General features: G+C 50.6%; 1 protein-coding gene across 10 annotated transcripts in view; it reads right to left on the reverse strand.

The window, feature by feature from the left end:
• Positions 1–21,118, reverse strand: part of KIF6 (kinesin family member 6) — a 332,020-nt gene that overhangs the window by 252,724 nt on the left and 58,178 nt on the right. For 9 of the 10 annotated variants that reach the window (XM_061624903.1, XM_061624906.1, XM_061624910.1 and 6 more), the window contains exon 5: positions 8,517–8,626. The exons of the other annotated variant lie outside the window; for it this stretch is intronic. In XM_061624903.1, the coding sequence (XP_061480887.1) occupies positions 8,517–8,626 (110 nt within the window). The remainder of the gene's footprint in view (positions 1–8,516; positions 8,627–21,118) is intronic. 10 annotated transcript variants of the gene reach the window in all.

Raw genomic sequence — 21,118 nt, forward strand, 5'->3', positions numbered from 1 at the left:
CAAAGTAGTATTTCAAAAAATAATGCTTATTTACTTCCTACCCCAGCTCACTCAGTCTATTACCCATAATATCTATAAAATCCAATATTTTCAGAAAGTGGATTTGTACTATGAAATGCTGGAGTGTACAGCTTGACATATGGAAGAGCCCCACTTCAGTGATCATCCTGGATACATAGAAATGAAGTTCTGACAGACAGACAGACAGACAGACAGACAGACACACACACACACACACACACACACACACAGACAGACAAAAGAACTTGCCACAGAAGTTGAAACAGCACATAATAAGGGTTTTAGTAGCCAGGAAGTCCAATATAAATAAACTCTCAGAATGGGCAAGCCAGTTTATTCATTGACTCACTGTGAAGACCAAAATAACCATGAGATATTATGATTCTGTTTATTATTGTTCTGGTATCTCTAATGACAGTGATGTGAAGAACAGAAATACTGCAGTAGTGGCCACTTGAGGATCCAAACTAAAGATAAAGTCCAGATATCCAGAAGTGGATCACTGGGTGGGGTGGAACCACTACACTAGCTTCCTGGCAGGTAGGTTGCTATTACTTACCAGTAGGGAAAGGGTGGGGCAAGGCAACACAGTACAAATGCACCACTGGAGCCAATCCAGTGCTCTTACTGATGCATTAGTACCTTGCCAGCTTCCTCACTGCCTCATCCATCCTGGTAAGCAACAGCATCCCACCTGTCAAGAAGTTTGTGTAATGGCTCCATCCCACCCAGTGAAATGCTTATGCTGATATCAAAGGTAAGTGTGACCATGTATGATTGGATATAATAGCAACCAGCTACAGCTTAGTCTGTGGTAACAGATCTCAACAGACCACTCTTAACTGATTAGGCTCTTGAGCAGTCAGAATGGTCCATGAATGTGGAACTATAATCCCGTTCCGTGCCCGGGACCTACCGGGCAGAGGGACGAGCTTGCGGCCGCTGTCGATGTCCCGGCCGCCATCTTGGAAGGGATGCGTGCACACACGGCGTGCTGGCGCGCCGTCGTGTGACGCGGCAGGGAGGCGGGGCGGCTGAAGGCTATTTAAGGCCGCCCCGCTTGCTTCCCGCCATCCAATTCAAATTTCGGCGGCCGCAGCAGCAGCAGCTTCGGCTCGGCTTTTTTTTTTTTTTTTTTCGGCCCTTCGGCGGAAAGCACACAGGGTGAGTCCTCTATCATGCCACAACAACAAGGGCAGCGGCAGTGGAGCTGGGCCCCCTGGGGGCACCCCTACTGGCCCTTTTCCCCACCAGCGGTAACCGAGGGATATGGGCAGGCAGGGACCCTCGCCGGCGGGGGGGAGGTTACACCACAGCAGCAGCATCCCCTAAGGGAGGCCTGCGAGCAGGTCTGGCACCTCGCTGCTGGGACGGCGACGGAAGGAGGGCATCAGCCCGCCCTGTCTGCCAACCCCCCTGCAGAGATATCCGACCCCCTGGGATCAGTCAGAGAGGGGGCCATACCTTTTGGGGAAACGTCTGCCCCACTGGGTTTTCATCTTCTGCCTGCTACGAAGGACAGAATATGGAGGGGAGAGTATGTGGACCTATTCTCGCTCTTGTACAGGGAGCCGGCTGGGAAGGATAAGGATAAAGGGGAACATGCAGAGCCCGATAGGCCCAAGCGCCGACGGGTAGAGCGCTCTTGGTCTAACTGGCTGCCTGCATTCCTTACGTACATGGGGGTGGTAATACAGAGGCAGCCTCATAGGGCCTCGGTACTGATCAAATACCTCGATATCATATACCGGGGCTACTCTGAGTTTCAAGGGACGGCATGGCTGGACTACGACCAGGCGTTCCGTATGAGGGCGGCTTTTGATACATCCCTCCCCTGGGACAAAAAGGAGGCTGACCTGTGGCTGCAATTTATGGCACATTCTAGACCCATGGCAGGTGATAGGGCGGACAGCGGCCATCTCTTGGCGCGCCAGGCATCAGCAACTGCTTCCCGCGGGCCTGCGGGGCAGGGGGTTCAACCCCGCCTGCTTTGCTGGGAGTTCAGCTCGCGTGGCCTTTGCGGTCGGAGCCCGTGCAGGTTCAGACATGAATGTGCCATATGTGGGGGCCCCCACGCCTGCACTAGCTGCCCCAGGGGCCGCCCCTTCAGGGGTGGAAACAGGGATTCGGCTGGCGCAAGGAAGACAGGGGCTGCAGGCGCAGCTCAGGGAAAGGGGCCCCAGCCCAATTAAAATTGCCGAGCTCCAACACTTACTCCACCTTTACCCCCTAGTCCAAGATGCCCAGTTTTTACTCGAAGGCTTCACAGTGGGTTTTCGGATCCCCTATTTGGGTCCCAGGCGACCTTTCATGTCTCGCAACCTTAAGTCAGTGGAAGGCATGGAATCAGTTCTGAGAGAAAAAATTAGGAAGGAAGTAGTAGCCGGCCGGGTTTTGGGCCCCTTTGCTGCACCACCCATCCCCTCACTCAGAGTTTCCCCGTTGGGCCTCGTCCCCAAGAGGGCACCAGGCGAATTTCGCCTGATACACCACCTGTCCTTTCCACAGGGTGAGTCAGTCAATGACTTCATCCCAGCGGAGCTGTGCTCAGTCCGCTACACATCATTCGACTGTGCTGTGCGAATGGTCAGGGACTGCGGGGTTGGGGCCCTTATGGGAAAGTGTGACATCAAGTCTGCTTTCCGCCTCCTCCCGGTCCACCCACAGGACTTCGAGCTGTTGGGCTTGGCTTTTGAGGGTGAATATTACGTGGACAGGGCATTGCCTATGGGCTGCTCTATATCATGCTCTGTTTTCGAGCGCTTCAGCTCCTTCTTGGAGTGGGCGGTCAAGAGGCGCGCAGGCTTGCAATCAGTGGTACACTATTTGGATGACTACCTGTTTGCGGGCCCTGCGGACTCAGGCACCTGTAGGGCGTTCATGGCACATTTCGCGGGGCTGGCTGGGGAGCTGGGCGTCCCCCTCGCGGCCGAGAAAACTGAGGGCCCATCCACCGCTATCACGTTTCTGGGCATCGAGATAGATACGGTGGCCCAATGCTGCAGGCTCCCTCATGACAAGTTGGGGGCCCTCAGGGAGAAGATCTCAGAAGTGGTCAGTTCTAATAAGGTGACATTAGCCACTCTCCAACGGCTGGCAGGCCATCTGAACTTTGCCTGCAGGGTTGTAGCGCCCGGCCGTGCCTTCCTGCGGTGCGTATATGACGCCATGGCTGGCCTATCACGATCCTACCACCGCACACGGGTGACAGCCGCTCTTAGGGCTGACCTGACAGTGTGGTCCACCTTCTTGCGGGAATTTAATGGGGTCTCCCTATGGAGAAGGGATCGCCTGTTGGAGGCTGAGCTACAGGTGCACTCCGATGCCTCGGGTGCCTTCGGTTTTGGGGTCATTCTTCATGACTCATGGTGCCACGGCAGCTGGCCGCAGGGCTGGACACTGGCTGGCCTGACCAGAGACCTGACGTTCTTGGAGTTCTTCCCCATTGTCGTGGCCGTACACCTCTGGCCCGACAAGTTGTGTAATTCCTCAGTCCACTTTTGGTGCGACAACCTCCCCACAGTGCACGTTATTAACACCCTGTCCTCTAGAAACCCCAACGTTATGCTTCTGGTGCGAGCATTCGTGCTCCAATGTCTTCGCTATAATATTCAGTTCCTGGCGCGCCACGTTCCGGGTATTGACAATAGTATTGCTGATGCTCTATCACGGAACCAGATGGAGAAGTTTCGCCAGCTGGCACCGTGGGCAAGGGCTCTGCCGGAGGCGTTCCCCCCAGCGCTATGGGAGATTGGAGGATTGAATCAGAAAGGGCCATAAGCCTTTCTGTGGCGCCCAGCACTTTGGCCAGCTACCAGGGGGCAGGTAGGGATCTATCAAACTTCAGAGAGTCCAGGGGTTACGCCCAGGAGTGGCCCATCCCGGTCGAGCAGCTTATGGAGTTCTGCATGGAGGGGAAACGGAGAGGCCTTTCAGGACCATCAAAGGTAAGCTCTCAGGCCTCGCTTTCCTAGCGAAGGCATGGGGCTTTCAGGACTACACGGGTGACTTTAGGGTGCGCCGGATGCTGGAGGGTTGGTCCCGCGAGCGCCCTTGCCCCCCGGATGCACGCCTCCCCTTTTCCCCGGAGCTATTGTTTGGCCTGCAGGGACAGTGGAAGCACTTGTGTTCTTCCCCTTTTGAGGCCCTGCTATATCATGCTGCGGCCCTCACTCTGTTTTTTGGGGCCTTCCGAATTGGGGAGGTGGTGGCGGCTTCTAAGATGGATAACTCCCTCCGAGCTCTGCTAGTCTCCGACCTCAGCTGGAGGGCAGAGCGGGCCCTCCTGCGGCTCAGGCGGTCTAAAACGGACCAGCATGGTAAGGGGTGCCTGGTGGTATTAGCCCCATGCCGGCAGCAAGAACTCTGCCCAGTAACAGCCCTGCGCGGTTTTGTGGCAGCGAGGGGGTCGCAGTCAGGGTACCTATTCATACATAGGAACTCCCAGCCCCTTACCAGATACCAGTTCTGGTCCGTGGCGAAGGCCGCACTGGGGAATTTAGGCGTGGACCCCAGTAAGTTCGGGACACACTCCTTCCGGATAGGCGCGGCCTCCACGGCGGCCCTATTGGGCTTCTCTAAAGACAGGCTTCAGGCTGTGGGCGGGTGGTCCTCGGACGCGTACAAGGCCTACGTTAGACCACTTGCTGACACACACGATGCCAGCGGCTAGATGTTGGCCCCCCCAGGGCCCCCCCCATTGTTACCCAATGTCGTTGTTGTTTCAACAGATCGCTGGACAAGATCGGAGCAGCCACACATCCTCCTATGTGGCCACAGTATGATGTTCTGGGCGGGCCGCAGGGCGGCGAAGTCTCGCTTTGGCACGCAGTGCGGTGGCTGGGACGTCGGGGGATGCGTTGGGACGGGCTCCTGCCAGCCTTGTTTCAACCGGCTGTGGAAGTGGCAGTGCCCCAGGTGCTGGTCATCCACCTCGGGGGCAACGACTTGGGTCTGTTAAAGGGCAAGGCCCTAATTGAACAGGCATGCGGTGACCTCCGGGCCATTGCACGTCGCTGGCCGGGGGTGCACTTAGTGTGGTCAGACATCCTGCCGCGCAGGAGGTGGAATTGTGCCGGTGACCCACGAGGGATGGACAGGGCACGGAAAAAGGTGAACAGGCAAATTCAGAGGGCCCTTAGGGACTTGGGAGGTTCTGTCATCCACCACCCTGAGGTGGGCCACAACAAGCTTGAGCTGTTTCGGCCTGACGGCGTCCATTTGACGGACACGGGCAACGACATCTTTCTAAGGGACCTGCAGAAGGGTTTACACCAGATTCTTATCGGGTGTGGGGTAAAGGGGGACTAAGCAGAGGCTTGTCCCCCTTCTGTGGCGAAGAAGTGCGGGGAAAGGTTAAAGGGAAAGGGCAGCTAGGTGACACCTTTAGGCACCTTTGGGGGTGACAAGCGGTCCGGAGGCCTGCAGCTCAGGGCTACACGGCCCGGGGACAGGGTACGGGCCGCCTTTGGGGCCAACGTGCCTCATCCGCTCGGAGTTTCAGGGCTCCGAGGGGCGGTGATGCGGGTTGGATCCCCTACACATCTTCAGGGTGTGGCTGGAGCTGGAGGGCTGGCACAGGGCAGCCCCAGGCTCAGGCAGGGCATGGTCGCCCGATAGCTGCTAACAGGCTTTGCCTGGATCACCAGAATGCCCCGCCCTTAATCTCCCTTCTGCAGGTTCATTATTCAATTGATTCTGTTTAAATAAAGTGGCCCATTATTTACCCAAGCAATGGTGTCTGTGTTTTATTTCGGCAATAGGCCGCAATCACTGGGACATAAAGAGGGAGCCCAGACACAGTAAAGAAAAGGGAGGGTGCTTATAAAGACTATAGACAGTGAGTTCTTTGGGATGATCCATCTGTACAGAAGTTGAATTTCTTTCCTAATTCTTCTCATGTGCCTTGTAGGACTGAATGTGCATTAGAGATTCCCAAGGAATATGCACCAGGCTACCAAACTCTAAGAGGAGGTTACTTCAATCTCAGAGTAGCTAGAGGCAGACTCCTGAAAACCAGAAAAGACGACAACTGCTGGTTGGGGGTTGATGGTCTCAGGGCTCATCTAGACCATGTGTGTGTGTGTGTGTGTGTTTGTGTTTGTTTGTTTTACAAGAACAGGCCACTCAGATGTTAAGTTTTTTTACTAGTTTTACAGCTTGGCTGATGCAACTAAAGATTTTGTACAGTACATCTTGGCTAATACTGTTTTATGTATATTCCACCCAGCTTTAAAGGAGTCTACAAATTCCATCTACTTTGCCAAATGGAAAACATTCCTTGTTTATAGAGAAAACAAAAACCCTGCTTCTGCCTCCTCTCCATCATTATGGATAACTTAGCAGTACTTTTCCATATCAAGGTCCAAGTTAGGACTAATTCCTATGTATTTCAGACCTTTTTACCTGTGTTGAAATGGATACAACTTCTATAGATATAACAACTTCTATAGCAATAACAACTGGAATTATGAGAAGATACTGAGCAGTACTACTAGTTTCCTCTGTCACTTTTTGGGGGGGCAGGGTGGGAAGGAGACAGTTTGACACGGGAGACCATGGACGTGATAGACCATACTATCTAAATAAACTAGTGTATATTTCTGCCACTTTGGAAGAAGTTGTATCTATTGGTAAAAAAAGTCAGAACAAGATAGCAGTGTGAAAAATCCAAGTGTCGAGTAGAAGCATTTGTCAGGTCTAATTCTCTTAGAGCTACCAGAAACCTGGATTTTTGCAGCACTTTTCAATTCACATATGCTAACTGTTTGTTTTAAAAGTATCTGTAGAAAATGTGGGACTGATTCACATAAGGTTTTTTAAAAACAGATATTACCGCTGCTCGCCTCCTCATGGCGCACATGATGCTCAGTCCCACTTCTATGGAGACAACTTCTGACCCTTTATTCTGGAATTTCTCAGACAAGTTTTAAGCATTTACTAGCCCTGTTCCTGTCATGTGAACAAGCAGCACAGTTTTATTACAATTTTGGTGAGAGTGTCTTTTGGTAAAAGCAGCCTGTTCCTTCCCTCCCTCCCCTGCTCCATTTTTGACGTGTGAATCTGTGGGAAAGAAGTTTTATCTTCCATTTTATTTCCACTGACCAAACAGTAATATTAACAGTGATCAAATTAATCTTTTTTGGGGTGGGGGGAATGCTTCTTCTCAATGCACACCTGTGCATTTGCACTGCTCCAAATATAGGTTTTCAATCAATGCTATCCATGAGGCTTTTGAACAGATGCAAGGTGCAGGCTGGACTGCTCACCCTCCTGGGAATGGCACAGCTAAGGGGAAATATAAACATGGAGGAAGAGGAGGAAAAGGGAAGCCACTGGCAGTGTAACAAATACTGGGAAGTGGTGAATCAGCCACCTGATGGCAAGGGATATGGGGAACAATGCTTGTAAAGGAGGCACCAAACACATCTCAGAGCTGGCTGTCTCTGGTAATGTCTTTACCATTCTCCCTCTCCCTCTCTCTCACACACACCATCCCCCTTATTCTCCCATGACCATTTCAGTTCCATTATGGTAACTGAGTTTAGTGAGGAGTTCATGTTGTGTGCCTTGACAGGGGTTGGGGGGTTCTCCTTAGGGACCTTTGGGGCTGGGGTCAGCTGTAAACCAGATGCTTCCCACTGACTAACGTATGGTGATGACTGCATAAGGTAAAAATAGCTCTGCTGGCTGCTATGATAGAGCTCGTATGAAAGCCCAGTTTTTTTAAAAAAGGACAAGTAATGTATTTTTGAAACTCAGCAGGTACGAGAAAACACTGTGTGTGGGAATAAGACACCCACTGTTTCAGCACAGCTATCCACACAAGTGTGCATATGTCCATACATGGACCTGAGGGAAAAATCAATCTTTCCACTTATTATGCGCTAGCCAGTGGCATGTAGCACAGGCTCTCATTATAAATAAGGGGCAAACAATGTGGTATTACATACAATGTGCCACATGAGCAGCAATTGCATTTGTGAAAAGGACAGCACTGTCTTGCATATGCGGGGGGTCGGGTTGATGCAGATCCAGTCCTACTTTGATTACCTAGCCAGAAAAACTATATTGTATTTCTGAGATTGCTGAGACCTATTTCTTTATGAGTTATTCCACAGATTTAAGACTCCTGAAGGAAAAAGACCATGCACAAAACCAGCAAAGCCATTATACAAATAGCATTTGTATTCATACAGTAAAATTGTCAGATCTCTGTCAATTCAGAACTCTTGTCAGAATCTACTGCACAACCCCAATGAAATCAAGAGTTTAACTCACTTGTTCCCAATAAATGAATTTAATCTGATATAATGCTGTGCTGGCACATTTACTTTCTAAAATGTATGGGAAAGGAAACACATTAAGAATAATTACACATACATCTGAAAGCAATTGTGGGCTTTAAAAAAGAACAATGTAGTAGGGCATCTAATGAGGGCTGGATTTTTTTGGAGCAGGGAAAAGATTTGTGATTTTTTAAACATGTCACTCACGGCAAGTCTTCTAATCTGGAGGCTTCATGCCGTGGGTCCAGCAGATCGTAACCACACTCGTTATAAATTTCTAAGTAGGAAATATGTGTTGTGTATACTTTGCTGCTATCCTAAATTGGAAGAAAAATAAAAAGATGACATCAATAGCTGCCTAAAAACCTAGATTACCAGTACAGATACTGTGCTAATTGCCTTCTTACTATATCTCATTCTCTGAATATAATTTCAATACAAGTTATATTTGAAATCTCTCCCTTTTGTTACTGAAATGTGGCTTTCTTTGAAGACCTACATGCACTATTTTAAGTATTATTTTCAGTTTCAATTAATAATTTTCCATTATAAACATTTTGGCATTCTGCCTTTTCATAATCAAATGAGAAAAACAGTAATAAAATAAAGAACAGAACATAGTAAGACCATCATAAAAGAAAAAGAGCTATAGACCAAAAATGAATGGAAAATGCCCTCAATTAGGGCTTTTACGGTCATGTATGGTGCTTGCTAACCTTCCTCAAAATATGTTATTGCACCTATTTAATGGTTCCATATTTGTAAATATATATATTGTTGCATGCCTCCCCAATCTCTGAGCGGTGAGATTTCCGGGGTCCCTGCACTCATCCAGTGTTTGGTTTCCTTTGGGAAGGTCAGCGGAGACTGTGGTGTCTTTATGAAATATGGATTATTTATTTACACACATTCCAACCTGAGTTTAGGATGGAGGGGTTCAAGGCATCAGCAGTCCAATATCCAGCTTTTCCATCAGTGTTACAGGAGGCATCCTATAGCCATGAGGCAGAGAGCCAGCCTCTCTGTCTGCCTCCAGTCCCCAGCCATTCTCTAGACAATTCTAAAAAACACTCCAAGCACAAACTTCTGCTAGCCACCAGGAAGGGGGGGGAAAGGCTCTCCTGAAGAGTTTCAATGACAAAAGGGTCTTCCTGGCCCATTCACCAGTTGCTGGGCAACTGATAGACCCATTCTCCTACTTGGCCACTCTATTAGCTTAACAAAAGAAACTCCAGCAGAGCCAGCCCCTCACCCCAAGGCATAGGATTCCAAATCAGAAGCTGGAAAGGGGACCCACAGGGATCATCCATTCCAACCCCATGCTCATAACAATATGTTCCATGTCTCTGAGTAAATCTCTTTGTCTTCTCTTCTTGAATTGGTTGGCTCAGACAGTACAGGGGCTGTCTCAAAAATGAGGGGGAGTGGAAAATAATAGGCTGATTAGAACCTGCAATCTCATTTGGGAGAGAACCCAACAAAGGCACCTTCTCTTTAGGACCCACATGGGGAACAGTATAATTTCTCACTGCTTTAGATAGGCAGCAGTATATTTATGACATCAGCCACCAGTCCTCTAATCCCAATCTGCATCTCTGAACTACAGTAAGACCCCGCTTTAAGGCGCTTCACTTTATGGTGTTTCGCTAATGCAGCAGTCTCAATTAGATGCAATTAGACTAAAGCCCCACTCATATGGCGCTTGTTCTACTTTTACGGTGGTTTTTGGGTGTCATGTACCATTCTATTCAATGGGTTCCGCTTTTCAGCGTTTTTCTCTTTTCGGCAAGGGTCCGGAACGTAACCCGCCGTATGAGTGGGGCCCTACTGTAGTTGCATGCCTACTAACTGTTGGGCTAGTGACCAGTTGGCATTACTGTCTCTAGTAGTTTTCCATGAAGCCTGCAAGTGTGAAGACGTAACTGTGGTTAAGGGGGAGTTATGTCTATGATCTGTCTGGGTCGTTGCTATGGTAGCCATCTGATGCTCTGAAGAAGTCTTCTTGCTCAACTTAACTCCAACGTAATGTATGCTGTTTCACACAACAACGCACACAAGCCAACAGTGGTAGCAGAGGATGGTTACGCTCCACAGCGCATTACACGGGAGTAAGTTGCTGGTCTGAACGGCAGACGGAGTTCCAGGGAGGGCAGCGTGATTGAACCAGACGGAGGTGAGCAACATGGCTGTAAACCTGTCTGGGGGAGGCTTGCCGATGGAACGACTTAATGAGAAGAATTTTGCCAGCTGGAAGCCGAGGATGAGGGCTTTGCTGATAACAGAGGATTTATGGGACGTGATTGAGGAAAAAACCCCGGCGGTATTGACCGCGGCCTGGAAGCGTCGAGACCAGAGGGCGCAGGCGTTTATAATCTTGGCTCTATCGGATTCTCTACTGATGTGTGTGAGAGATGAGCCGTCAGCTAAAAAGATGTGGGACGCGTTGCAGGAATTGTCCCAGGAATGGCAGCGGAGGCAGGAGGCGCTGAGAGCCCAGCCGGTGGGAGCTGTCAGAAGCAAGGTGGAGAAATGTGCCGAACCGGAGCAGGCTGCCGAAAGCAGACAGGAAAACAAGCGGGAGCAGCAGCGGCTGAAGTCTTGTTTTGCCTGTTTGGCCCGTGGACATCTCCGTAAAGATTGTCCAGTCAAGCGAAACTCCAGGGACGGAGGCTTGAAGCAGGGAAGTGTGAACTTTGTTTGTAAACAGAAGTCTAAAGACTTGGAACAAATTAACTTTATTGTCGACAGCGGAGCAAGCCATATACTAATTAAAGACAGGAGTCTGTTTTACACGTCTACAAATGAGCAGGATTTTGTTTTACTTGCTGATGGATCACGGAAATCCGTGAAAGCACGTGGTCTGATTAAATTTGACAAGCTTGGCATTATGACAAACTGTTTGTTCGTTCCGGAATTGGCTCATAATGTTTTATCAGTTAGCAAACTGGTAAGTTGTAATTATTCAATTTTGTTCCACAAAGACCAATGCTTTATAATGAGGGGGGCTGAAGTGTGCATGCAAGGAAGCCTTAATGATTCACAGTTTAAAATGTCCATGGGTGTGAAGTGTGCAGATGCCTTGAGTTCAATGGGGCGGAAAGGGAATGACGGTCAGGGCTGTAAACAGACAACCATAAAAGGCATGCCATCGGTATTCACTGCCCAGATGGAGGAAGTTCACAGAGAACTAGAAGAGCCATCATCATTTCAAGCAATCAGGCTGATGCCTGAAGCAGAGCAGCACAAATGGCAGCAGGCCATGCAGGAAGAATTACAAGCCATGCAAAAGAATGGCACATGGACATTAGTAAAGTTACCCATGGGTAAAAAGGCCATAGGTTGCAGATGGGTGTTTAAGAAGAAGAAAGCAAGTTCCAGGGAAATACAGAGGTACAGGGCACGTTTGGTTGCCAAGGGATTCACCCAGCAGCATGGGACAGATTATGATGCTGTTTTTGCCCCGGTTGTGAAACATGAGTCCATTCGTGTGCTGCTGAAGCTGGCAGCGATGCAGAACATGAGTGTAAATCACTACGATATAGGGACGGCATTCCTACATGGTGATTTAAGAGAGGAGATATATATGGAACTGCCTCCGGGTTCTGTGTCAAAGGAAGGGTTCGTGTGTAAACTGCATAAATCAATATATGGACTGCGGCAAAGTGCACCCTGCTGGAATGAGAAATTGGACAGAGTGTTGCATGGAATAGGATTCCAAAGATGCAAGGCAGATCCATGTGTGTATATAAAGAGACAGGGGATGAAAACCATGTTCTGTGCAGTTTACGTTGATGACATCATGTACCTTTATCATGAGCAGCAAGAGGAACAAGAATTTAATGAGAAACTGGGCAGGCAGGTGGACACAAAGAATTTGGGGCCTGCCACACACTATTTAGGCACGGATATTGTGCGTGCAGAAGACGGAAGCATAACATTGAGTCAGGAAAGTAAAATAAATCAGATCATAGAAGAATGCAACATGACAGAATGCAATGTTGTGAAGACTCCAATGGTTGTGGCTTTCCAACAGAATGTGCAGGAGACGCCTTGTACAGATCCTGAGAAGTACAGGCGCATAATAGGGAAATTGCAATATTTGGTGAAGGTGTCTCGCCCAGACATATGTAATGCAGTCAGTATTTTAAGCCGGAAGGTAGAGCATCCTTCAGAGGCTGACTGGCAAGGGATTAAAAGGATAGTGCGTTATCTGAAAGGCACGAAGACAAAGGGTCTGGTTTTGTCAGGAGCAAAGACAGGAGGTCTTGAATGTTTTGTGGATGCAGATCATGCAGGGGAGCTGAGCAGTCGTAAGTCAACCTCTGGCATAGTTGTGATGTGGCACGGGTCATGCATTGACTGGAGTAGCAAGAAACAAAATGTGGTTGCAACATCAAGTGCAGAAGCCGAGTATGTGGCCCTGTCACAGGCCTGTAATGAGCTACAGTGGTTCGCAATGCTCATGCAGGAGATAGGCATTGATATGCAATTTCCGATTACTGTATATGAAGACAATCAGACCTGCATTAAGATAGCCACATCAGAAGCTCATACCAAGAGAACAAAACATATTAGTGTCAGATACTTTCACGTAAGGGATTGTGTGCAGCAGGGGTTTGTTAACCTAAAATTTTGTGACACTAACAACATGGTGGCTGACATAATGACCAAGCCTTTGTGTGAGGAGAAATTTGGCAAACTGGTGACAAGGCTTGGAATGAACCAAAGTTTGAGTGAATAAAGTTCTGAAATGTACTGCTATGTACTGAAATCAAGTTTTGAACTGTACTGAGATGTAAGTTTGCAATGTACTGAAATGTATTGCAAGAGGTATTGTAGAAATGTATGACAGTATGACTATGTATTATGGAGATGTATTTCATGTGTATTTTGCAGTCTTTATGGGAAAAAGGGGGGCTGTTGGGCTGGTGACCAGTTGGCATTACTGTCTCTAGTAGTTTTCCATGAAGCCTGCAAGTGTGAAGACGTAACTGTGGTTAAGGAGGAGTTATGTCTATGATCTGTCTGGGAACGGACTGCCAGGGTCGTTGCTATGGTAGCCATCTGATAACGACTGGGAAAGTTCTAACAGAGACTATGTGTTGTGCTCTTCTGAATTATGCCTCTGAGCTGAGAGGCTGTCTTTTGTGTTCATCTATGGAGAGAGATGTACCAGAAGGGGGGGTGACTGAAGAATCTCTATATGTATTTACTCTTAAGCCTCTGGCCTTAATGTCTTTCAATAAAGACTCTTACATGATTTAAATGCTCTGAAGAAGTCTTCTTGCTCAACTTAACTCCAACATAATATATGCTGTTTCACACAACAACGCACACAAGCCAACACTAACCACCATACTTTATACTAAGGAAATGGTGAAAAATTGCCATGGTTAGTAGGTCTGAAAGCAAAGGGTCAACAACTAATGTGAGCTTACACAGATGAGCAACAAGCAGCCCAGCTTCTGTCTGGAAACTCAACTAAGGGAACTTCCACACAGCAGTTTATTATGGACTTAGTGCTGCTCATACATGCAAGTTTTTTCCAGGGTTCACATGATGTCATACGCATCAAAATGCCTTACCATATTTTCTCCTCATTTAATCTGGATTTACCATTTCCACAAGTTTATCTATTTATCAAATTTTCCATGGAAATAATAAATATAGATTAAATGGAAAGATAATATGATAACAAATAATTTTGATGAAGACAATGATATGGGCATTGCACAAAAATTGCATGAATGAGCAGCACTGAATCAACAATGAAGTGCAATATGGAAGCACCACAAATGGCACTATAGGACTTGAAGAAGCAAGGATATGAGGTCCCAAGGAACATGGGAAGCTGCCTTATACTAAGTCAGAGTATTGGTCCTTCAAACTTAGTTTTGTTGACACTGATGAGCAGTGACTCTTCAAGGTTTCAGACAAGAGTCTTTCTTAGCCCTTCCTGGAAACACCAAGGATTGAGTTTGGGAGCGTCTTTATAAAAAGCATGTGCTCTAAGAGCCCAAGTGAAAGAAAAGCAGGACAAAGACTGTTGGGGAAGGAAACTTACGGGGTAGCACTCATCCACCCACTCAACCACAGCCCATTTTTATAGAAACATTTTTATATTCCTATATTATAGAAACATTTCTATATTTCTACCCAGTACACTCAGAATGCATCTGGTTGCCAAATTGCATAATACATTTTATATAAAGGATGTTACTATAATGATGTAAACCTTCACAATCTATCCTTAAAATATTTCAAAGTTGTACTTCAATTAGAATGACTCTTGCATGTTATTTCATTCTACTTTTTAAAAAAATCAAAATGCTCAAACCCAGGATATGCTATCAGCTATACCCTGCAAGTTCACTTTCTCTTCAGCACTGCCAGAATGTAACATAACCCAACTGTTTGCGGCCTATTGCCGAAATAAAACACCGACACCATTTCTTGGGTTAAATAATGGGCCACTTTATTTAAACAGGAACAATTGAATAATGAACCTGCAGAAAGGCAAATAAAGTGCGGGAGTATTCTGGTGAAAAGCCTCCTTGCAGCTATCGGGCGAACAGACCCTGCCTGTGCCCGGGGTTGCCCTGTGGCAGCCCCCGGCTCCAGCCACACCCTGAAGATGTGTAGGGGGTCCAACCCGCATCACCGCCCCTCAGAGCCCTGAAACTCCGAGCGGATGAGGCACGTTGGCCCCAAAGGCGGCCTGTACCCCGCCCCCGGGCCGTGTAGCCCTGAGCTGCAGGCCTCCAGACCGCCTGTCACCCCAAAGGTGCCTAAAGGTGTCACCTAGCTGCCCTTTCCCTTTAACCTTTCCCTGCACTTCTACGCCACAAAAGGGGGGCAAGCCTCTGCTTAGTCTCCCTTTACCCCACACCCGATAAGAATATGGTGTAAGCCCCTCTGCAGGTCCCCAAGAAAGATGTCATTGCCCATGTCAGTCAAATGGATGCCGTCTGGCCGAAACAACTCCAGCCTGTCGTGGCCAACCTCTGGGTGGTGGATGACGGAGTCCCCCAAGTCACAGAGGGCGCTATGAATTTGCCTGTTCACCTTTTTCCGGGCCCTGTCCATCCCACGCGGGTCACCGGTACAATTCCACTTCCTGCGTGGCAGGATGTCTGACCATACTAGGTGCACCCCCGGCCAGCGACGTGCAATGGCCCGGAGGTCACCGCATGCCTGTTCAATTAGGGCCTTGCCCTTCAGCAGACCCAAGTCATTCCCCCCAAGGTGGATGACCAGCACCTGGGGCACCGCCAGTTCCACAGCCGGCTGAAACAGGGCCGGCAAAAGCCCGTCCCAACGCATCCCCCGACGTCCCAGCCACCGCACCGAGGCACATTGACTGAGCCCCAGTTGTGTGCCGAAGCGAGATTTCGCCGCCCTGCGGCCGGCCCAGAAAACCATGCTGTGGCCGCAGAGGAGGATGCATGGCTGCTCCGATCTTGTCCAGCAGTCTGTTGAAACAACAACGACATTAGGGTGAGTGGGGAGGCGACATCTGAGTGCCGGCGTCATGCATGCCAGCAAGTGGTCTAACGTAAGCCTTGTATGCGTCTGATGACCACCCGCCCACTGCCTGAAGCCTGTCCTTGGAGAAGCCCAAGAGGGCTGCTGTGGACGCCGCACCTATCCGGAAGGAGTGTGTACCGAACTTACTGTGGTCCATACCTAAGTTCCGCAGAGCAGCCCTTGCCACGGACCAGAACTGGTACTTGGTAAGGGGCTGGGAGTTCCCGTGTATGAATAGGTACCCAGACTGCGGTCCCCTTGCTACCATAAAGGCACGCAGGGCAGTCACCGGGCAGAGTTCTCGCTGCTGGCATGGGGCTAATACCACCAGGCGGCCTTTACAGTGCTGAGGTCTGAAACTAGAAAAGCCCGGAGGGAGTCATCGGTCTTAGAAGCCGCCACCACCTCCCCAATTCGAAAGGCACCGAAAAACAGGGTGAGAGCCGCAGCGTGGTATAGCAGAGCCTCAAAAGGAGAAGAACACAAGTGCCTCCACTGTCCCTGCAGGCCAAACAGTAGCTCTGGGGAAAAGGGAAGGCGGGCATCTGGGGGGCGTGGGCGTTCGCGGGACCAACCCTCTAAAGTCACCCGTGTAATCCTGAAAGCCCTGCGCTTTCGCTAGGAAAGCGAGGCCTGAGAGCTTACCTTTGATGGTCCTGACTGCAAGGCCCCTGCATTTCCCCTCCACACAGAACTCCATAAGATGCTCCACGGGGATGGGCCACTCCTGGGCGTAGCCCCTGGACTCTCTGAAGTCTGATAGATCCCTACCTGCCCCCTGGTAGCTGGCCAAAGTGCTGGGCGCCACGGAAAGGCTTATGGCCCTTTCTGCTTCAATCCTCCAATCTCCCATAGTGCTGGGGGGACCGCGTCCGGCAGAGCCTTTGCCCACGGTGCCAGCTGGCGAAACCTCTCCATCTGGTTCCGTGATAGAGCATCAGAAATACTATTGTTAATACCCGGAACATGTCGCGCCAGGAACTGGATATTATAGCGAAGGCATTGGAGCACGAATGCTCGCACCAAACACATGACGTTGGGGTTTCTAGAAGAGAGGGTGTTAATGACATGCACAGTGGGGAGGTTGTCACACCAAAAGTGGACTGAGGAATTACCCAGCTTGTCCGGCCAGAGGTGTACTGCTACGACAATGGGGAAGAACTCTAAAAAGGTGAGGTCCCTGGTAAGGCCAGCCTGCACCCAGCCCTGCGGCCAGCGGCCGTGGCACCATGATTCCTGGAGAATGACCCCAAAACCGAAGGAACCTGAGGCATCAGAGTGCACCTGCAGCTCTGCCTCCAATAGGCGATCCTTTCTCCATAGGAAGACCCCATTAAATTCCTGCAGGAAGGTGGACCACACCGACAGGTCGGCCCTAAGAGCCGCTGTCACCCGTGTGCGGTGGTGGGAGCTTGTTAGGCCAGACATGGCCTCATATATGCGCCGCATGAAAGCGCGCCCGGGCGCTACCACCCTGCATGCAAAGTTCAGGTGGCCTGCCAGCTGTTGGAGCGTGGCTAATGTCACCTTATTAGACCCGGCCACCTCTAAGATTTTTTTCTTCAGGGACGTCAACTTATCTCGAGGGAGCCGGCAGCATTGTGCCACCGTATCTATCTCGATGCCCAGAAAAGCGAGAGTGGTAGACGGGCCCTCAGTTTTCTCGGCCGCGAGGGGGACGCCCAATTTCCCCACTAGCCCTACGAAATGCGCCATAAGGGCCCTACAGGCAACCGAGTCCGCAGGACCCGCAAACAGATAGTCGTCCAAATAGTGCACCACTGATTGCGAGCCTGCACGCTTCTTGACTGCCCACTCCAAGAAAGAGCTGAAGCGCTCAAAAACAGAGCATGAGATAGAGCAGCCCATAGGCAATGCCCTGTCCACGTAATATTCACCCGCAAAAGCCAAGCCCAACAGCTCGAAGTCCTGCGGGTGGACGGGCCCTTGGCCCGCAATCCCTAAGCATCCGTACCGCACTGTCAAATGATGTGTAGGGGACAGAGCACAGCTCCGCTGGGATAAGGGCCCTTGGCCCGCAATCCCTAACCATCCGTACCGCACTGTCAAATGATGTGTAGCGGACAGAGCACAGCTCCGCTGGGATAAAGTCGTTGACTGACTCCCCCCTCGGAAAGGACAGGTGGTGTATGAGGCAAAATTCCCCAGCTGCTTTCTTGGGGACGAGGCCCAGAGGGGACACTCTGAGTGAGGGGATGGGTGGTGCCGCAAAGGGGCCCAATACCCGGCCGGCCATGACTTCCTTCATAATTTTCTCTCTAACCACTGCTTCCCTGCCCACCGCTGACTTAAGGTTGCGGGACATGAAAGGCCGCCTGGGACCCAAATGGGGGATTCGAAAACCCACTGTAAAACCTTTGATTAAAAACTGGGCGTCTTGCACTTTGGGGTAGAGGCTGAGTAAATGTTGGAGCTCGGAGAGTTTAATTGGGCTGGGGCCCCTTTCCTTGAGCTGCGCCTGCAGCTCCTGGCTTCCTTGCCCCAGGCGGGTCCCTGTTCCCACCCCTGAAGGGGCGGCCTCTGGGGCAGCTAGTACAGGAGTGGGGGCCCCCACATAGGGCACATTCATGTCTGAACCTGCATGGGCTTCGACCGCAGTGCCCGCGTGAGCTGAACTCCCAGCAAAGCAGGCGGGGTTGAACCCCCTGCCCCGCAGGCCTGCGGGAATGAGCTGCTGACACCTGCCGAACCAAGAGATGGCCACTGTCTGCCCTATCGCCTGCCATGGGCTTGGAATGTGACATGAATTACAGCCACAGGTCAGGTTCTTTTTTATCCCAGGGAAGGGAGGTGTCAAAGGCCGCCCTCATACGGAATGCCTGGTCATAGTCCAGCCATGCCGTTCCCTGGAACTCAGAGTAGCCCCTATATATGATGTCCAGGTATTTGATCAGTACTGAGGCCCTATGAGGCTGCCTCTGTATTACCACCCCCATGTATGTAAGGAATGCGGGCAGCCAGTTAGCCCAAGAGCGCTCCGTGCGTCGCCTCTTGGGCCTATCAGGCTCTGCCTGTTCCCCTTTATCCTTGTCCTTCCCAACTGGCTCCCTGTACAGGAGTGAGAATACGTCGACATACTCCCCTTTCCATATTCTCTTTGTAGCCGGCAGCAGGTGAAAACCTAGTGGGGCCGATGTCTCCCCAAAGGGTATGGCCCCCTCTCTGACTGATCCCAGGGGGTCGGATGTCTCTGCAGGGGGGTTGGCAGACAGGGAGGGCTGATTCCCCCCTTCCGCTGCCGTCCCAGCAGCGGGGTGCCAGACCTGCTCGCAAGCCTCCCTTAGGGGATGCTGCATAAACACTCCCCCCCCTGCGAGGGTCCCTGCCTGTCCATATCCCTCGGTTCCCGCTGGTGGGGAAAAGGGCCAGTAGGGGAACCCCCATGGGGGCCAGCTCTACTGCTACTGCCCTTGTTGGCGAGGCGCAATAGGTGACTCACCCTGAGTGCTGTCTGCTGAAGGTTCCTGTGTGGGCTGCATTGTTGGGGCTGCTTGCCAGGTGGGCGCTGCTTCTGTCTCCATGCTAGGCATCCTTGCCTCTGCCCTGGGCCCGGCCTCCAGTGCGTCCAGTCTTGCTAAGATGGAGGCAACATCCCCTGCGTCAGCCCTGTTCACTGGCTGCTGCGCTTTCCCCTATAATGTTTGGGTGCTGGCTCCTTTGTTTTCCCCCTCGCAGGTGGGGCCCTAGGTGCACTAGGCTGGCATGGGTCATGCTCGAGGGCCTCCAGCCTAGCCAGTATGGCAGCCCATGGTGGCCCCTCCTCGCTCCTAGCAGCCACTACCGCTGGGGGTGGGCATTTTCCCCCTCCTTTGGGGGCCTTTCCTTTCCCTTTTGGCCCCCCTTGCCCTTTTTGGGGTGGCATCTCTAGCGGTTTTGTATCCCTGGCCCAGCCCTGTCCAGAAATTGAGGGGGGGGCTGGCCTGCTTATACTATGTTACCCCCGCACCCCTTTATCCGCCCTTCCCTGAAGATGCCCCAAATAAAATTGCAGCCCAAAGGCCGCCTAGCCTGTGGTCCTCGCTGCCGTTGGCCCCGATCTCGTGCTGCCACAGAGGCGCCGGGTCTGCTGCCAATAGGTCCTCTTCCGGCGCGAGACCCCAGCTGCACCACAGGCCTCCACTGAGGCTTCCTGGGATCCGCTGCTGCTGCCGCTGCCGGAACCGCAGGGCCTCATGAGCCCCGTAAGCCCCGATGCCACAGATGCCGCCAAGCCTCGCTGAGCCCCGCCTCGCTGCCGATCCCGCGCTGCTGACTTCTGGATCTCCCGATGAGGCTGGAGAGGCTCGGCGCTGAGCACCCGGGCCAGCCGAGACAAAGCCTCCCAAGGCCACGTGCGCCGCAAAAGGAGCCGTGCTGCGCCGCTGAGGCCTTGCTGCTGCCGCCGGAATTCAAACAGACGGCAGGAAGCTGGCAGGGTGGCCCTAAATGGCCTTTGGCTGCCCCGCCCCCTAGCTGCGTCACACGCCGGCGCACCAGCGCGCCGTGTGCACGCACAGCCCCAACATGGCGGCCGGAACATCGGCTGCGGCCGCAAACACGCCCCTTTGCCGATAAGTCCCGGGCACGGAACGGGATTTCTGAAGTCAGGATTTTCTCTTCCTTACAAGGCAAATTCAAACAATATAAATTTCACAATAATGAACTGTGAAGTCGTGATCTACAAGGAAAAAGTGAATTAATTCCCTTCACAGTCTGAAGCCATCATTAAAGATGCTGCTAATCATGCTGCTAATCATGCTGCTAATGACCATTTTCTAATTGCACATTCTATTTGGAGTTCAAACTAGATGCAATGACAGGAGATGTGTACTTATGTACTGCAGCTTTTTAAATGGCTAATTTTCAGTTTGGGGTCCATGGTGCTGGGGAACTTGTGTTAAATAGCCAATCCAAAACACAGAAACAGAATGCAACAAGTAAACTGCAGAGCACAATAGACCAAGAAATCAAAAGCCCGGATGAAAAAAGTATGTTTTCAGTTGGTGTCAAAAAGTAATCTAATACCCTTTCTCCCTACTTCCATGCCCCAAAATGCCTTGTGCATGGTATTTCTGCAAAGATTACTCAAATCATACACAAGACCTGGGCTTGGAGGTGTAAAAGAGGACTGTGTACCCCTCTTAGTGATTCTTTAAGTCTCTTCAGTCTGAGCTTGCACTTTGACCACCTTGACTTTAATATATTGTTCCTTCAAGATAATCAACATGTTTCTGTAAATTAACAATGATACGTTTTCCACTAGTTGTTGCCAATACAGGAGT

The sequence above is a fragment of the Rhineura floridana genome, chromosome 4, assembly GCF_030035675.1.
Source record: "Rhineura floridana isolate rRhiFlo1 chromosome 4, rRhiFlo1.hap2, whole genome shotgun sequence".
Classification (NCBI taxonomy): Eukaryota; Metazoa; Chordata; class Lepidosauria; order Squamata; family Rhineuridae; genus Rhineura; species Rhineura floridana.